Source organism: Cottoperca gobio, chromosome 20 (genome assembly GCF_900634415.1).
Source record: "Cottoperca gobio chromosome 20, fCotGob3.1, whole genome shotgun sequence".
Lineage (NCBI taxonomy): Eukaryota > Metazoa > Chordata > Actinopteri > Perciformes > Bovichtidae > Cottoperca > Cottoperca gobio.
The window spans coordinates 160,430-176,101 of record NC_041374.1 but is presented as its reverse complement, the minus strand read 5'-3'; the positions used below and the strand labels follow the sequence as shown (position 1 = coordinate 176,101).

The 15,672-nt window shown below is 44.3% G+C and overlaps 1 protein-coding gene across 1 annotated transcript; it reads left to right on the top strand.

Annotated features, from left to right (window-relative positions):
- Window positions 1-5,406: 5,406 nt before the first annotated feature.
- Window positions 5,407-14,041, top strand: LOC115025508 (serine/threonine-protein kinase H1-like). The gene is made up of 3 exons (XM_029457821.1): window positions 5,407-5,841; window positions 6,463-7,159; window positions 12,679-14,041. The coding sequence occupies exons 1-3, from the start codon at window positions 5,576-5,578 to the stop codon at window positions 12,970-12,972; spliced, it is 1,257 nt and encodes a 418-aa protein (XP_029313681.1). The 5' UTR covers window positions 5,407-5,575; the 3' UTR covers window positions 12,973-14,041.
- Window positions 14,042-15,672: the final 1,631 nt, after the last annotated feature.

The window sequence follows — 15,672 nt, the reverse complement described above, 5'->3', positions numbered from 1 at the left end:
TAGATTTCCATCACTTCAAACTCTGAAGTTTCTGCCACTGGGTGACTAAATAATTGAAGACTTCTCCCATAAAAACGCAATATATCTGTTTGAGAAAAATGTTGCTTTCTCAAATTTATCAGTCAATATTTCAAAAGTGAGGATGAGTCTATCCCCAGCAGCACAACTATTCTAAAGTATTAAATAAATATTTTGTAAGCAGAGGCCTTAAAATGACTCACTTTCACTCCATCATTTATTTTGTAAAAGTGTGTGTCAGATCTTTTGAAGCTGTATATATATTATAATAATTTCATAATTCTTTAAGCTGATATCTATATTGTCAGACTCATCGTCAGATATTTAACAATAATTAAATTATACTAAAATGATCATAATAATAATAATAATAATATAAAAATACATGATCAAATTAAAGATTTATTTATTTTAAATTTATGTTTATTTGCCATCCCAGATTTTACAAGGAAATGTGAATGTAATACATTTTAAATAATGTTTCATATTTTAAATAATATTTAATATTGTAATATTAATATTTAATATTTTAAATAATATTTAATATTTTAAATCATATTTAATATGTAATAAATTCACATTTAATTGACAGATTTCAAATGTTGTTTGGAAAACCATGTGGTAGCAGTTGTACAGCCTTTGTTGTTAAACCGGGTTGATAAAATGTTTTTAAGAACTTTCCATTCATGTTGTCCATGAAGAAGATCATGCGATACGATTGAAAGCTCCAGAACAGCTATTAAATAAACCTTGTGGTGAGTTCTCACCTGCTGTTTCCAAGATCAGGAATGATTTTAATCTAACAAGGAGGAGAAGTACAACAGATAAGTCTACAATTACATCACATCTGCTGATGAAGATCATGTGAGGTGATCAAAAGCTCCTGAACAGCGACTAACTGGAGCTCGTGGTGAGGCTGTTTTCTCACCAACTTTGACCTTCAGTGACAAATTGTGTTTTTTGGACATTTCCAAAGTAAAAACGTACATTTGCTTTCTTTCCCCGTGTGTTTTTAGGGTCTGTACAGCTTGAGATTTCATGGAATAGTCTTTATTTGAGCTTTAACATTTTGTCTTTGCCACCAGGTGAATTTAAAGGTCAAACCTGATGGTTGGAAATTGTGTTCTGTGAGTCCTGGAGAGAGAAACTGTGGCTGTTCACCTCAGAGCCTCAGGAGGTGAACTTTCCCCAGAGGTCAGCTTGTTAATTTGACAGGATGAATCTAAAATGTCAAATAGTTTGTTTCCATACTTCTTCTTGGAGATGACGGCAAATGTAAGTCAAATATTACCCAAGACTGTTGATTTAAGGCACAATTACCCACACAACTAATGAAGTCAGATCTTCATTCTTTTAATTAAAGGAGTGAACGAAGCATCTCTGAAGAGATCACTCAGTAAATGACTCGCTGTATGTTTTTACAAAACGCCGCGCAGTGGCTCTCCTTCAAAACCAGAGTTATTAGACCACTTGACCCTCCCTCGGTTGTTTTCCTTATCCCTCTGTCTGCTAAAGAGTCATTAGCGGCGCTGTTCATTAATTACACATGTGAGTCCGTGGCCAGACATCAGAGCGCTTCCCGAGCAGGTGACTGTCTCTGTCAACTGCATCCAATTTTGCCAACTCGCGCAACGTTCTTGATTTGTTCAATCAAGGCGTCACAGACAATTTGTCATCGCGCGGCCACCCCCGAGCTCCTCACAGAAAAGAAAATTAGAGTATCCGTCAGCCGTCCCTAAGGGTCCTGCCTTTGGGAGATGTAGCATCCTCCCCCTCTGTTGACAGACCTGGCGCCTTCCTCACTTGTCACTGTAATTAGTTTTGTTTCGCTACTATTGTGTTCAGCAGCCCTGCTTTATTGCTGCATAGTGTGTGCAGCCGGGGCTCATTCCACCGTGTTAAAGAAGGCCGGCTTTAAATGCCCTGACATGAAAAAACAAGTATTCTCCTCCAGCAATGATTCCTCCTGCACTCAACAGCTTGTAATTAGCAAACATGCTTCTTGTGTCCAGCTCCCCACTTATTCATATCTCTCTGCAAAACAACAATTACAGGCCAGTGTTGCACTGATGAATCTGGGATGGCTTTAATTAATCAGCTGGATAATGCTGCTCAGTGCGGATGAAAGAGGTCATGAGGGGACTTGACTCATCATGGATGGACGAGCAAATCTCAGAGCTTCATCAACCGCAGCAGGAAGAACTTATCTGGTGTGCAAAGGATTTGAGGACATGGAGCAGAACCAAAACCAGGATCAGACCTGGAACCTGGAACATTGCATTAAGGCACATGGACTAATCTGCTGGGCTTGTGTAACATAATGGGATGTTTGGTGTCAATACATTTTGGGAATAATGATATTTGACATCTGTTTGTTACACTTCTCTCATGGATCATTTGATCTTCATGAATATTGGTCTACCTCCGTGGAGTACCACAGGGCTCTATCTTAGGTCCTGTTTCATTCTCTTTATTCTCTCTGTAGTTTCAAATGTGACTTTTTTCGGACTTCCACATCCAAACCATCTCCTAAATATAAAAGAAGACATGGATTCATTGTTTCTTTCCCAGTAGGTGTAGTTCATACACTTCACATGCAGCTCAGTCGACTTCTTCTGCACCAACATAGAAAAAACATTTCTTTAAGGACTTCCATCTTTCCTATTGTCCCACTTCCCTTATTCGATATTCATTGAAATAAAAAGGACCTACAATTAACATCTACATTATCGTGATTCAAAACATAAGTGAAAAGGACGTTAATTAACAAAGAATTAACGTTGCAGCTGCAGCTTATTTGTAATATTTCCTTTCCAATCATCCATGCCAGTTGTGAAGTTAAGTGCACAGCAGAAATAAGCCGCACGCTGACTCGCTCGCCCTAAACTTACATTTTCAAAGTTCAAGTGCACATTAAAACATTTTCTTTTTTTTCAAACCCATTTTATTTTTTAATATACTTTCAAGCTAGGAACAACTGCTCTTCCGCAGCCTTTCAGTGAGCTGTGCTTGTGAGCCACTTGAACATTAAGTTGTCTCTGGCTGCAGTGCTCTCCTCTAACACACAGGTAACTCATCCTCTCACTACAATAACAGTAATGAACTGACTGGTGAGTGGCAGCTGCGCTCTGACCGCTCCTCTGGCCTAAACGGATTCACAGCCGCCCGTAATGTCTTTTACTCCCAAGGCCCCGGTGTTACCAGTACCACACACATGTTGCGGGTTCATTTATAACAGAGGACAGCCTTTTAGTAATCAGATAGTGGTTCGATAAACGCTGAACTGCTGACTCCCTTGAGGAAGGCTTCTGAAGGGCGATTTACCACCTCAGTGCTGATGTGATGTCTATCCTCTGTTGGCTCTTTGTGTCTGTGTACAGAGGGGGCGTTGACGTTTTAGGTCACTTTCTCTCCCTCTCTCTCTTTCTCAGGGTGTGTGTGTGTGTGTGTGTGTGTGTGTGTGTGTGTGTGTGTGTGTGTGTGTGTGTGTGTGTGTGTGTGTGTGTGTGTGTGTGTGTTTGCAGTCCTTTGAGAAGGGCTACACTTTGTGTGACAGAATAACAGACTGATAGGCCCAGCATCCCCTTTGGTTATACTCCGAAGAAAAGACTGAAGCAGACAAGCAGCGGATGATGCAGCCATGTCTTCCTGTCCAATGACAGCACAATTTACACCTTTGAAAGGACACAGCGATGTATAATAGCATCTATGACATGTTTATATAAATAAATATATCCTTGCACCTAACTGCCAATAGCACAATAGCGATTAAACCTCCACTCATTTGGTGAAAGCTTTTCCATTTGCTGCTTCTAAACACTCGGCGCGTGGTGGGCCTGGAGTGGGAATAATCCTCCAGGCTCACAGGAGCAAATGGTGCAAGTCTCTCATGCAGCAACAGCAGCACATATCTCTCAATAAGCACAAAGGAAGAGAAGTGGTTAGCATGAGCAGCAATAGCTACCACTTACAAAACACCAACAACAGGAAGTTAAACTTCTACAACAACGCGTCGGATGAAAAGGACGTCCCCAAAACTAAACATGTCCCATAACGTCTATAGGTGGCACTTTTTCACATATAGAACACCTTGTTTTGGAAGCATGCTCTGCAAATGTCTCTAAATATAAAAACATGCTGCAGAATGTATTCATAACCATGAACTCATTATACAAACCTCATACAGCCACATTATTCCTGCCCGGCTCAAGTGAAAGAGAATAATTTAAACTCTGCACAACACACTACTTGTGGTAAAAAGGTGCTTCTTCCCACTTTTTGATCCCTTCCTTCCACCTGCAGTCTCATATGAATAAATATGTTTTGGTTGCGTCTTCAGCTTCTGCAAGGTTTAGCTCTTCTGAACAATGTGCAGGGGAAGAGGCAGCAGGGAGAGGAGGCTGAGACTTGTTTATTTCCTTTCCTGCTCCATTCTCTGAAGATTATGGACACATGATGACAGCAGCACAACATAATGCAGAAAATAGAAACGTATCTTAGCGCTAGTTATAGACAGACACTGTGAGCAGCATGACAAACAACACAACCGTCATGTGTGCACGAGCGTCTGACACAATAAGACACGCAGTAATCTGTGTTTGCAGATTGCTATCTTTCACTTTCATAAAGCTAAATGCATCTGCAGGGATTGAAAAAATAAGTTCTTCACGCTGCCAATGACAGTTTGATAGGATGAGATGTATGTAGGTGATTTATCTCCAGGTAAAGAAACAAAAACAAGGAAAATACTACAGTTTCTCGAGGGAGCACATCCCCACAAATTTATCTGAAGCTGATTTGACTTGAAGGTGAGTTGATTTATCTGTTACTCGTTGTTATGTTGACAGAGCTGCAGGAATAATTTATTAAGTGACAATATGCACGCAATTTAATCTGCAACAAAGGCAAACTTAAAGGGGCAATGCACCAGTTCGACACATGAAAGTTAGTGTGCTTAGGAGCTAATCAAGTCTCATTTAAAATATGATAAGTTGCATTATGGGAATCCAATATAGGATCCAGCACTAGGGACTAACAGTCAGGATCATTTGGCCTCTGCATGTTTATCAATCTTTTGTTGATGTGTCTCTTTCTTTATGAAATTGAAAAACTAAACTATAGTAAGTATAAAAGTAAGATATCAAACACACAATATGTCGTTTTCTCTCAATCAAAACATCAACAGAAGAAGGTTTTTATAGCTTGTGATGCAGAAATGTTACTTATTATACCTTAAAGTAGCAAATGAATATGAATGAGTATCATTGTTCGGCTTCTTCCTTCCACAGTTTACATCTTCATGCTGCGCTCATTGTGGTAATCTACCGTAACACTGGCTTCAAAACACTTTCTGTTTACCTGACACTTATCACATGAGTGAGCGAGAGGGAGCGTACACACACCTGCTTACCTCCCTGCTGCTGGGTGGGTGGAGCATGCTGGGGCTGTTTGCACACCTCAGGCTACACCTGCATGAATGCGTACCTGAAAGCTCTGGCAGAGCTGCTGCTGCAGGTTTTGTGTTCCCTGGAGGGCGATGGCTTGCTGCTTCTGAGTGATGGGCTGTGGGAACAGTAAGGTGCTGCCTGATGCGTCCAAGAAGGGCTATGTAAGTGTTGTGCAATCGCTCGTGGCCTTTCGCAAATCACATGCTGATGATGAGCCGAAGAAGCGTGCAGAGAAGCAAAGAGCTCCGTGGTTTTCCACCGGCGCTAAGACTCTTCAACCGGCGTCAAACAGCCAACAGCAGATACTCAGAGACGGACGACACCAGGACAAAGTCGCAAAGTATAAGGACAAGTTTGATCCACGTGTGACAGCAAGGTAAGGGGGAAAGTTGATCATCCTTGAACCCAGTGCTGCAATGTTACTTAATGATTGACCTGCTCTTGTGTTTCCAATTTCAAGTTACAAAAAAGAAATACTGAATAACTGAAGCTTCACTGTAAACATGTGATTTCATCTAACCCCTGGGAGCAGCACGAGACGAGGTGAAATGACTTATTAACAGCATTCACAGTGCTCATAAAAGACTGTTAATGTCACCGGCGTTCTCAGCCTGCCACCACCAACCTTCATGCGATACAATTTATTAGCATTAACAGTTTTCATTGAGAGGCCTAGGCTTTGTTATACCTGAAGACTGGTTCCTTTACTCGTCGGATGAGAGGGTAGAAACAATTAAAGCAAGGAAACTGATGTCAGTGCTTGTCTGTGTCTGCTGTGTTAGTCACAGCTTATGTATCGCCTTGTTAGGGATCTAAATCATTGTGTATTCTTATATGACTTTGCCTGATAGACTAGCCGCAGCATGCTGTAGAACATGCAGATATCGTCCCATACATCACAGCTGCAGCTGCAGTGAGAGACGTTCAGTGCTGTGCAACAGTGTATCATGAGATGGTAATTCTGCAATGACTCATCTTTCCCCTGCTGTCCTGTCAGATACGACATCAAGGCTCTGATCGGTCGAGGAAGCTACAGCCGCGTTGTGCGCGTGGAGCACAGGGCGACTCGCCAGCCCTTCGCCATTAAAATGATGGAGGTAGAGGCCCTAGAGGGCCGTGAGGTGTGCGCGTCGGAGCTGGCGGTGTTGCAGCGGGTGAGCCACTCTCATGTGATTCAGCTGATCGAGGTGTTTCAGTTCCCGCAGCGGGTCTACATGGTGCTGGAGCTGGCCACAGGTGGGGAGCTGTTGGACCGTGTCGTCAGCAGGGGCCACTTCACGGAGAGGGACGCTACCCGCGCCCTCCAGATGGTGCTGGCTGGGGTGGGATACCTGCACAACCTGGGTATCACCCACAGAGACTTGAAGCCTGAGAATCTTCTGTACTACCACCCAGGAGTGGATTCCAGGCTGCTCGTCACCGACTTCGGACTGGCCACTTTTGGCGGCGCAGGGTCTGAGGTCAGTGGAGATCATACCGGAGCCGACTCTTGGTCCCTCAGAACCACCTGTGGAACCCCGGAGTACATGGCCCCTGAGGTGTTGCTGAGGAAACCCTATTCCTGTGCAGTGGACATGTGGGCCCTGGGGGTGATCGCCTACATCGTGCTGAGTGGATCCATGCCGTTTGAGGACGACAGTCGCACGCGCCTCTACAGATCCATCGTGAGAGGAAAGTACAGCTTCCATGGAGATGTAAGTTCACTTGTCATTGCACATTGGACTTTAGTTCAGGACGGTAATGCGGGAACACACTAGGAATGCCACAGCTTCTCTCTCCTGCTGCTGCAGACACTTTCAGTTTCAGTACAGCCGTCAGTACATCTGAGCAGCAAATAGAAGTTCTAGAACTTATTGCCAGTTCATTAGCGCTATCATTACACGCCATAAATGATATGTCAATTTTAGTATCAACTGAAACTGCAAGTAGCAGGTCCAGCTCGTGCTACACCTCAATGTACAGAACCACAGAACCATGGTGTACCATAGTATAACCTTAAATATACACGTATATATATTGAAAAGCAATTCAAATGTGACCTGTTGCATATTATTATATTATATTACATATTAAAATGCACCAACATACATATTCTCCATCTCATTTTCTCTTGCAATTTAGCAAAATAATTGTTTCTTTATGCAAGCGTTTATTTCTGTCCTTTGGAGGGTTGTTATGTTGAAGGGCTGTGAATATAACACACCAATAAAAACTGTTCAAGGAGCCTTTCAATGATATTCTCTCGTAGAAAAGGTGGAAGTTGTAATTCTCTTAAAGCTAATAGATTCCTGTGGACTTCTGCTTGTAGTCTCGCACTAAACTCCCCCGGCTGTGCTTCCATGCAGTTTTGTTGCTTAACAGAAGTTTAGAAACACAGTTGAACTAAAAGAAGTGCAGTTCTTTGGCCAGTTGTAATTATTTGTCCGGCTGCGGTGATGAATAAGACTGTTTCTCCGTCCGGTCTATCTCTGCCTCAAACAAAAACAGTTTTAAGTAAATCGTCTATCTGCCATTTCCCCACAACACAATCTGGTGTGTGAATGATTGCTGCTTGCTTTCAGCAGCGCGTGTCTTCTGCTGCAACCTTGTAAAGGCCAAGAACGGATGTGTGAGCGTTTGTCCTGGTGTCTCCAGGCTTGGTCTCGCTCTTCGGAAAAAGGGGGAAAGGCGGATGCATGTTTGAACTGCCCCGTTCCTCCGTCATACAATTGAAGTGTGTATTTTTAACAGCCTATACTGTCGAGCTCAGTGGTAAGTTGGAGCTTGTTCTTTCACGCTGGATTATTCACTGGGCTTTAAGCCTCGCCCGATTCTCAGGGATGCAGTCTGACATTTTAGTCTGGCATACAAGAGGCTCCCTTACATCGGGCCGGGACTATTATCCCTGCGTTCACCGCTGCACTGACCACCAACTGAACAATACTGCAAAATCCTTCCAGACTTTATGCAGCGACTTATTTCACGTTTTCATGGTGGCTTTCGGCACAGCTCATATGTAAGGTGGGGAAACATCCATGGGAGCTGAAAACCACTTTTCATAGGACCTCACACACATCATCTTACACACCTCTGAGGAGCAGTAAAGAAATCAATGTGTGAATGCACATGATGACAATATAAAGACATCATACATGGCTGAGGAGCGGTCCAGGGCCATCAATCACTTTCCCATGTTGACAAGACACTGCAAAGTATCCACCCTCTCTGATGGACTGACAACCCAGTCACACACACACACACACACACACACACACACACACACACACACACACACACACACACACACACACTGCGATAATAATGTTGTAATGGGATGAAGGTTCACAAAATGTGGGCCTCTGTCATCCGAAGGGTGCTTCTCTTTGGGGCGAGGACAGCCTGAGTTATTCCCGTCTCATATTACACTTGACTTGAAGAGTTTAATTTGAAATGAGCTGTGCAACAAAGACCTGCATGAGACACATGGTGTCTTTCAGATATTACTTGTCAATGTAATTGGATGGCAATACAATGGGCCTTCTTCACAACAGACATTTTGACCTGTCATAGCGAGAAAAGCACAGATGGCGCTAACAGCATTAACAATGCCCCAGTAAGTCGTGACCGTGAGCAGCGTGCACAATACCAGGACGCTGAAACCAAGGCAGATAAATGTCATTTGATTGCTCACACTCCTGCTTTTCCATCTGTGACATGTCAAAATGGCGTCCTTGAAAAAAGGTCTACAGAGCAGAACACAGCTCGTGTGATCACATGAGGAATGACGGACAGCAGAGGGAGCCTGTGAACTGATGGTGACGACGGGCTGCTGGGGCCCTGCGTGGCATGCATAAGGGAGGCAGAGTGCACCTGGACACGTCAGCATCAGACGAAGACACACCTTATCTATCTGTCTATTGAATTATATTATCCCATCAAAGGCGCGTCGCAATTCCCTTTTTTTATTGAACACGCCGAAATCAGATGAAGCGTGTTTTGTTCCTGCGTCTTTCTTGTTTTGTCAACGCAGACAACACCGGCTAACGTTAGCTTAGCAACCGCATATTACGCAGAGTGAGTACTGTCGGAGTGAAGTCTGTTTAACATGCAGCTCCTCCAGGTAGTGTGTGTGTGTGTGTGTGTGTGTGTGTGTGTGTGTGTGTGTGTGTGTGTGTGTGTGTGTGTGTGTGTGAGTGTGAGTGTGAGTGTGTGTGTGTGTGAGTGTGTGTGTGAGAACGGGACAATAAATAGCAGCGTTATGTTAAACAGGAGTTTGTTATTCATCAGATTGCAGAATATTCTAATCGGAAGATCATAAATACATTTACAGTTTAGCGGTGTAATGAAAAAAGGAAGAACTTCAGGTATCATGTTTCCAGATGGACATAAAAAAATTGAAAGTTACTTTTCTTATTTGCTTTGCAAATGAAAACTCAGGGTCTGCAATTACAAACGTGTGTGTGTGTGTGTGTGTGTGTGTGTATGTGTTGTGGTGGGGGGGGGGGGGCTTCAGCAGTAAGATGGAGGTGAGACTCACTAAGAAATGCAAACGGCCCCCGGCACCTGCCCACAAACCGGGTCCCTCTGTACCCCCCCCCCCCTCCCCTCCCTGCACTACACTTGCAACACACACACATACTCACACACACACACACACACACACAGTGGATACATTCCCCCCACTGGTGCAACAGCCCCTGAAGACCTGTAGTGCAGACTCACACTGATGTGTTTACTCAACAGCGAGAGCGTGGGGGAGGGTGGGGGAGTCAGGGATGGATGGCAGGGTGAGGGAGATTGTAGGGAAGAGAAAGGAGAGGGCGAGCCGGGCACAGGAAGCCTCGGGGGCTTTTTCTCACCTTATCACTCAATCGCTCCCTCGCTCAGCTGATGTGTGTGTGAGAGTGGAAGTGTGTGTCTCACGTCGTCGCAGCCTGTAGCATGTAAAGCACACATCCATTAGTTGGGGACAGACAGCAGTCGGGGAGCTCCATTCTGCCGCTGTTATTAAAGACACACTTTCTCACCTGCATCTCAGAGCAGAGCAGGCTGGGTAACGGTTAGCACAGTCTGCCCCCTGCTGAGCAACACGTGAACACATCCAGCCTCTCCCGCCTGCGAGTACTGATGTTGTGATTTAACTGCGACTCTCATCTGAATTAGCAACAGGCCACTTCTCCCCATTTGGACTCGTTATGACGAGGCACATTTACACTTGGCTTTGTTTCTCTGGAAGTGCTGCCAGGTGAATCAGAGTTGTGAGGCGGGTGGAGTAGTTCATTACTCAAACATGCATTATCCTCGTGATCACATTAGCGTAATCCCCCCTTCTAGCGGTTTCTTCATTTGTTGCAATTACGTCTTTGTCAGGTGAAGACGTAGCACGCCGCAAACACAGTCAGCTTCTCATTCACTCTAACAAGATGTTGCCAAGCCCTGTAGGTGTCTCCACTGCTTATGCCATATCTGCACTCCACTTGTCTCCCCCTCCGCCTCTTCTGCGGCTAACTCTCTGCTCAACAGTGATGTATAACACCGGCTCTCAGCCTCTCCTCCAAGCATAATAAAGCCTTTGTGTGTTGTGACATGAAAAATGTTTGAAATAAGGCAGAGAGATATACTTCCTGCAGGTTGCTTCGTTCCAGCAAACACCGTTACGAACACTTCCTCTTCTTCTGCATCTATGTAGCCAGCGTGCGCTTAACTTGTGTGTCTTCGGTTGGAGAACACTAAGCACCTGCTAGCCGCGGCTGCCGTCCCCAGTATTTCATGGCACAGTAATAAGGAGCCACATGGACTCAGCAGCAGCACTCGATGAGGAGGGAAGTCAGACTTGTTAGTCGTGGGAGCTCAATCAAACCCTTTCTCTTCTTCCCGGGGAAGCTGAGTGTCACTCTGCCTGCTTCTCAGGTGTGAAATAACAACAGAATGAGAAGAAAGTTTGAGCAAGAAGCATTTGGGCTCTGCACTCTGCGCTGTGCTCGCACACACACTCCTCTCCAGTCAGTGCACTGTGAGAATAAGCGAGTCCCTTTGCTTCTTTGAATTCCTCTCAGTCTCGCGATTGTCAATTTCACGCTTGATTAATTGTCATTACTCGGCGAGAGACAAAAAAAGGGGAGAGAAATGCATTTCGGGATTAAAATGGAGAGCGAGACCTCCCTAAAGAGTGAGATTTAGTCGGCGCGAGGTTGAGTGAAGAATGAGAGAATTCTGCACACACAGATTTAACTGTATTTAGCTTTTATTCTCCTCAGACAGACACAGAGCAGAATATTACAGCCGGTTGGTGGGTGACTGGAAGTGTTTGTGCATCTTAAAGACAAGAGATGGAAGTAATTAGTGGCTTATCATTACTTGACTTCATTCAAATGCCTCTGTTCCATAATCCGCCCATGCACCCTCTACATTCAAGCATTTCTCCTCTTTTTCTTGTTGTTTTCTGTCTCTGTCAGGTTGTTTTTCACCGTTGCATAGTGTTCCTGTGTCTCTTTAAAGTCTTTGAGGTCTTGTTGAGTCTCTTCCAGGTTTGTTTGTGGCCCGATCTCCATATCCAGTCTTGTTTTGGCATCTTTATAATCTAACGCCACATCAATCTAATTCAATGTCTGTGTCAGTAATATTTTATTTAAGATAAGATGGAAGGTCATTCATTTCCTGTGGCAGGCCTCCACAATGAGAGCCAAAGCTGTGATGAATCATTGAATGATTGTGAATCAGGATTCTGATGCCTTCTGTGCACTGGAAAGATGGCACGGGCAGATTCCAAAGCATCCTTGTGTGTCAGCTCGGGTCACGACGAGAAGAATGATTTGCTGTTTGAACAAAGAGCAAAATCTCCCAGTGAGGCTCGTCTGCGCCGCCTTTATTAAGAAGCTAATGCAGGATTTGAATAAACATGTGCCCAGATCCCACACACACAGCAGAGCTGTCCTATGTCCCAGGCTTCGGATTCTTTCAGCCAAGACTGCTGCTTCCCTTCGCCCAGTGACATTTAGCTTTCCTTTGAGGTTAGTTCTGCTTGTTAGGTCTGCAGAGCACAGAGATCATACTTTTAGTTTTATTGTTAGAATGAAATAGTTCATGTCGCTATGAAGAGGCTTTGAATCTGTGCAGGCCCCTCGTGTGGATACCCAGCGGACGCTGTGAGAGTGCTGCAGGATCCAGAGTGTCTGCGTAGAACTGACATGTTCACACCTGTCAATCACTCTGCTCTGCTTCTTCTGTTCCTCAGCCTTGGCCCTCAGTGTCCGACCTGGCCAAGGACTTCATCCAGCGGCTGCTGCTGTTGGACCCGGCCGCCCGCCTGAGCGCCGTCCAAGCCGTCCGTCACCCCTGGGTAGTCTCCATGGCAGCCAGCTCCTCCACAAGGAACCTCCATCGATCCATTTCTCAGAACCTCAGGCAGCGGACATCACGCAGCTCCTCCCGGTCCCCAAGCGGCACCGCGAGCTCTGCCGATTCCTGGGAAGGCTCATATCGCTGGAAGAAAACCAAGAGCGGCAGCAGGCCAGAGCATCTGGACTGACTGACTGATGCTACATCCAGCCAGAGGCTTCCAGGAGCTTCATCGCCATCCAACGAAAGCACCAGATTCATGAGAAGGCTAATGGACGGGACCAGCTGCCCCATGCCGACTGTGTACTGCAATCACCAACCTCAGAGCTGCAAGCAGGAAGCCAAACTGTCTGAGACAGGTGTTGTAGCAAAATAAGTTCCTCTGGGCTTCAGTCAGGCTTCTCTAATAAGGCCCCCTGAAGGCTGAGTTCCCTTTAGTTCCTCGTGGTCGAGTTAAGCTGTCAGTGAACATCCCTCAGTCTGGAGGTCCAGGCTTATATTGAGCCCGAGCTGTCCACCTCCGTAAGGTCTCCAGCCTCTGGATATCCACACAGCTCAGCCTAATGGCTCTTCATTATGAGTCACCACATTACCTGTGAGGAGGTTCATTCAGGGAATGAGAAATGCGAGTTAATCTTAGCAACGATGACGTAAAAGTCCCAAACAGCAGGATGATCTGTTTTAAAGAAAGAAGTCTTTTCTTGTGTTGCTGCTGCTCCTACATAGCATCACCCACATCCTGAGAGAGCTCTGAAAGCACCCAGAGACGGGGCTCTGGGCTTAAAGAACGTTCTGCAAGCTGTTCACCATGCAGAACATAATTGCCAGTGAAGTTCAATCATGTTCACACGTAATGTATTGTGGATTTATTTCAGTTTAGGTTTTAATGATTTATGATGTATGCTTTTTGGTAACTTTAATTTATTGATGTTTTGTGTAGTCAAGAGTTGAATAAGAGAAGATGTGAGATGTTTTTTTAAACACAATTATTTCCTTTTCCGTCATATTTCACCAACAGTCACTGAAAAAAGATGTTTTTTGTTTTATTCCTTTTTTGCTTCAGCAATTTCTTTAATTATTCAATAAAATGTATTCAATCAACCAAACGTGTTGTGGTGCAGCACATGTCTTAATGTTACTGCAATCAATAGCGTAATTAAAGATCCTCTTACTCGCTTTTTCTTGAGCTTTCAACCACTTTGCATGGTCTTCATCAGTGTGAGGCTGCAACATGCGTCAAAATCTCTGTAAAAAGGTGCTCGAGCACTAATGAAGACAGAGATGTGGTTGAAAGCACCAGAAAAAGCTAGTAAGAGGACCTTTTTGTCAAACTGGTTAATTAATATAATTAAATAATGAATAAATAAATATAAATATAAATAAATAAATATACTAATATACTCATTTTAATCATTTTCCTTTCCTCACATATACAACATTATTTATATTTAGTGCCCAACTAAATGGTGGACACGGATAACGCCGTTTGGAGGAAGCTCGTGCATTATTTCTCCAGCAAAGGGCGTTTGAGAGTTGTTAATGCCTTTCAATGGCTGCCCATACTCAGTGACCTGAGATCACTTGTCCCTTTGGGAAGGAGATGAGCACTGCTGGTGTATTTTGGAAGTAACGTGTCAGCAAGTAGAAACACACAGAGGGCACCGAACTGAAAGTGGGATGTTAGTGGGCAGAGAGGAAATCTCCTTAAACGATGCGTCGTCTGCCCCCTCTGAGCTCTGATGAGAGCGCCACGTTCTGCTTCACACAGTCACACTAACTTTTCTTGCACATAGAACGACGCCGCTTCATGCAGCTGTGAGAAAACATTATATTTTATATTGAATTGTTTGAACTGCTTTGTGCAATTGACTCCATATCTGGCGTTATCAAATGATGTTTGACTGCTTGGCCCAGGAAGAGGTGATTTGTTATGCGTTTTTATTTTACACTCACGGACTGATAAAGACATTTGAATTGAATTAAACCGAATAGAAGTCAGAAATAATGGAAAGTGCTCTTCTTCCCCTAACGTGTTATCGTTCCATTCCACGCCTTTATCTTTCAAACAAACCAACCGTGGCTTCGACGTATTGTCCGTCTCGTTGCTTCACACTGACTAATTCTATTGTCTTGTGCAGTTCCAGTGCTTTATGTGGGCAGTGCAAGACATTCACCACACATTTACTTCAAGTCTTTGACAGAGTACTGCAGATAATCCTTCTATTATTTTAGTGTGATGCTACGTGATCATTGTGCAGTGTATCCCTTGAAACTGCATCCCCCACTACATGATGTAAAGCTGCCATTAGCTGTGCATCAGCCTCCAGCGCGTGCAGCATGACATCTGACCTCAGAGGTGTAAAGCTTCTGTGGAGTTCCTTTTGATGGGAAAATCACATCCTCAAAACTAATTTAGCTTGTGTGCAGTTGGGTCAATATCTGGTGCAGTGGTCAGCACAGCCGGATAATTGAGAAAGCAGAGCGTGGCAGAGATTGTAGCAGATAGCTGTCGAACAGCGGCCACGCTACACGAGGACAAGTATGACAGGAAGTCTCTTTTCTTTTTTCTTCAGCCTCTCTCAGCAGAAAAACCAAAGGACTTATTTGCTTTATCTTCAGCCTTACTTGAAGAGATCATTTGCTGCTCAGGACCCTGAAACATAAGCCGGCAGATCCACTTGTGGCTGCGAAATAAAATAAAGAAAAGAGGAGAACAGAGGGAGGGATTGGTGGAGTCCCTCCGCTCCTGCACAGGAAGTACAGAGGAGCCATGTTGTCCCTCCCCCCACAGGGAAGATGCATGTTTGTTGAATCATCCAGTAAGTGCTCCTTTATTTCTTTTGTGTAAACCAAACACTCACTAGATCAAATATTGGGGTCTTTTGTGCGT

Bases quoted from the DNA above. Each gene is read 5' to 3' on its own strand.
- LOC115025508 (XM_029457821.1), top strand. From the start codon at position 5,576: ATGGGCTGTGGGAACAGTAAGGTGCTGCCTGATGCGTCCAAGAAGGGC. The intron at 5,842-6,462 runs GTAAGGGGGAAA...CTGTCCTGTCAG, and splicing joins GATCCACGTGTGACAGCAAG to ATACGACATCAAGGCTCTGA. The intron at 7,160-12,678 runs GTAAGTTCACTT...TCTGTTCCTCAG, and splicing joins AGTACAGCTTCCATGGAGAT to CCTTGGCCCTCAGTGTCCGA.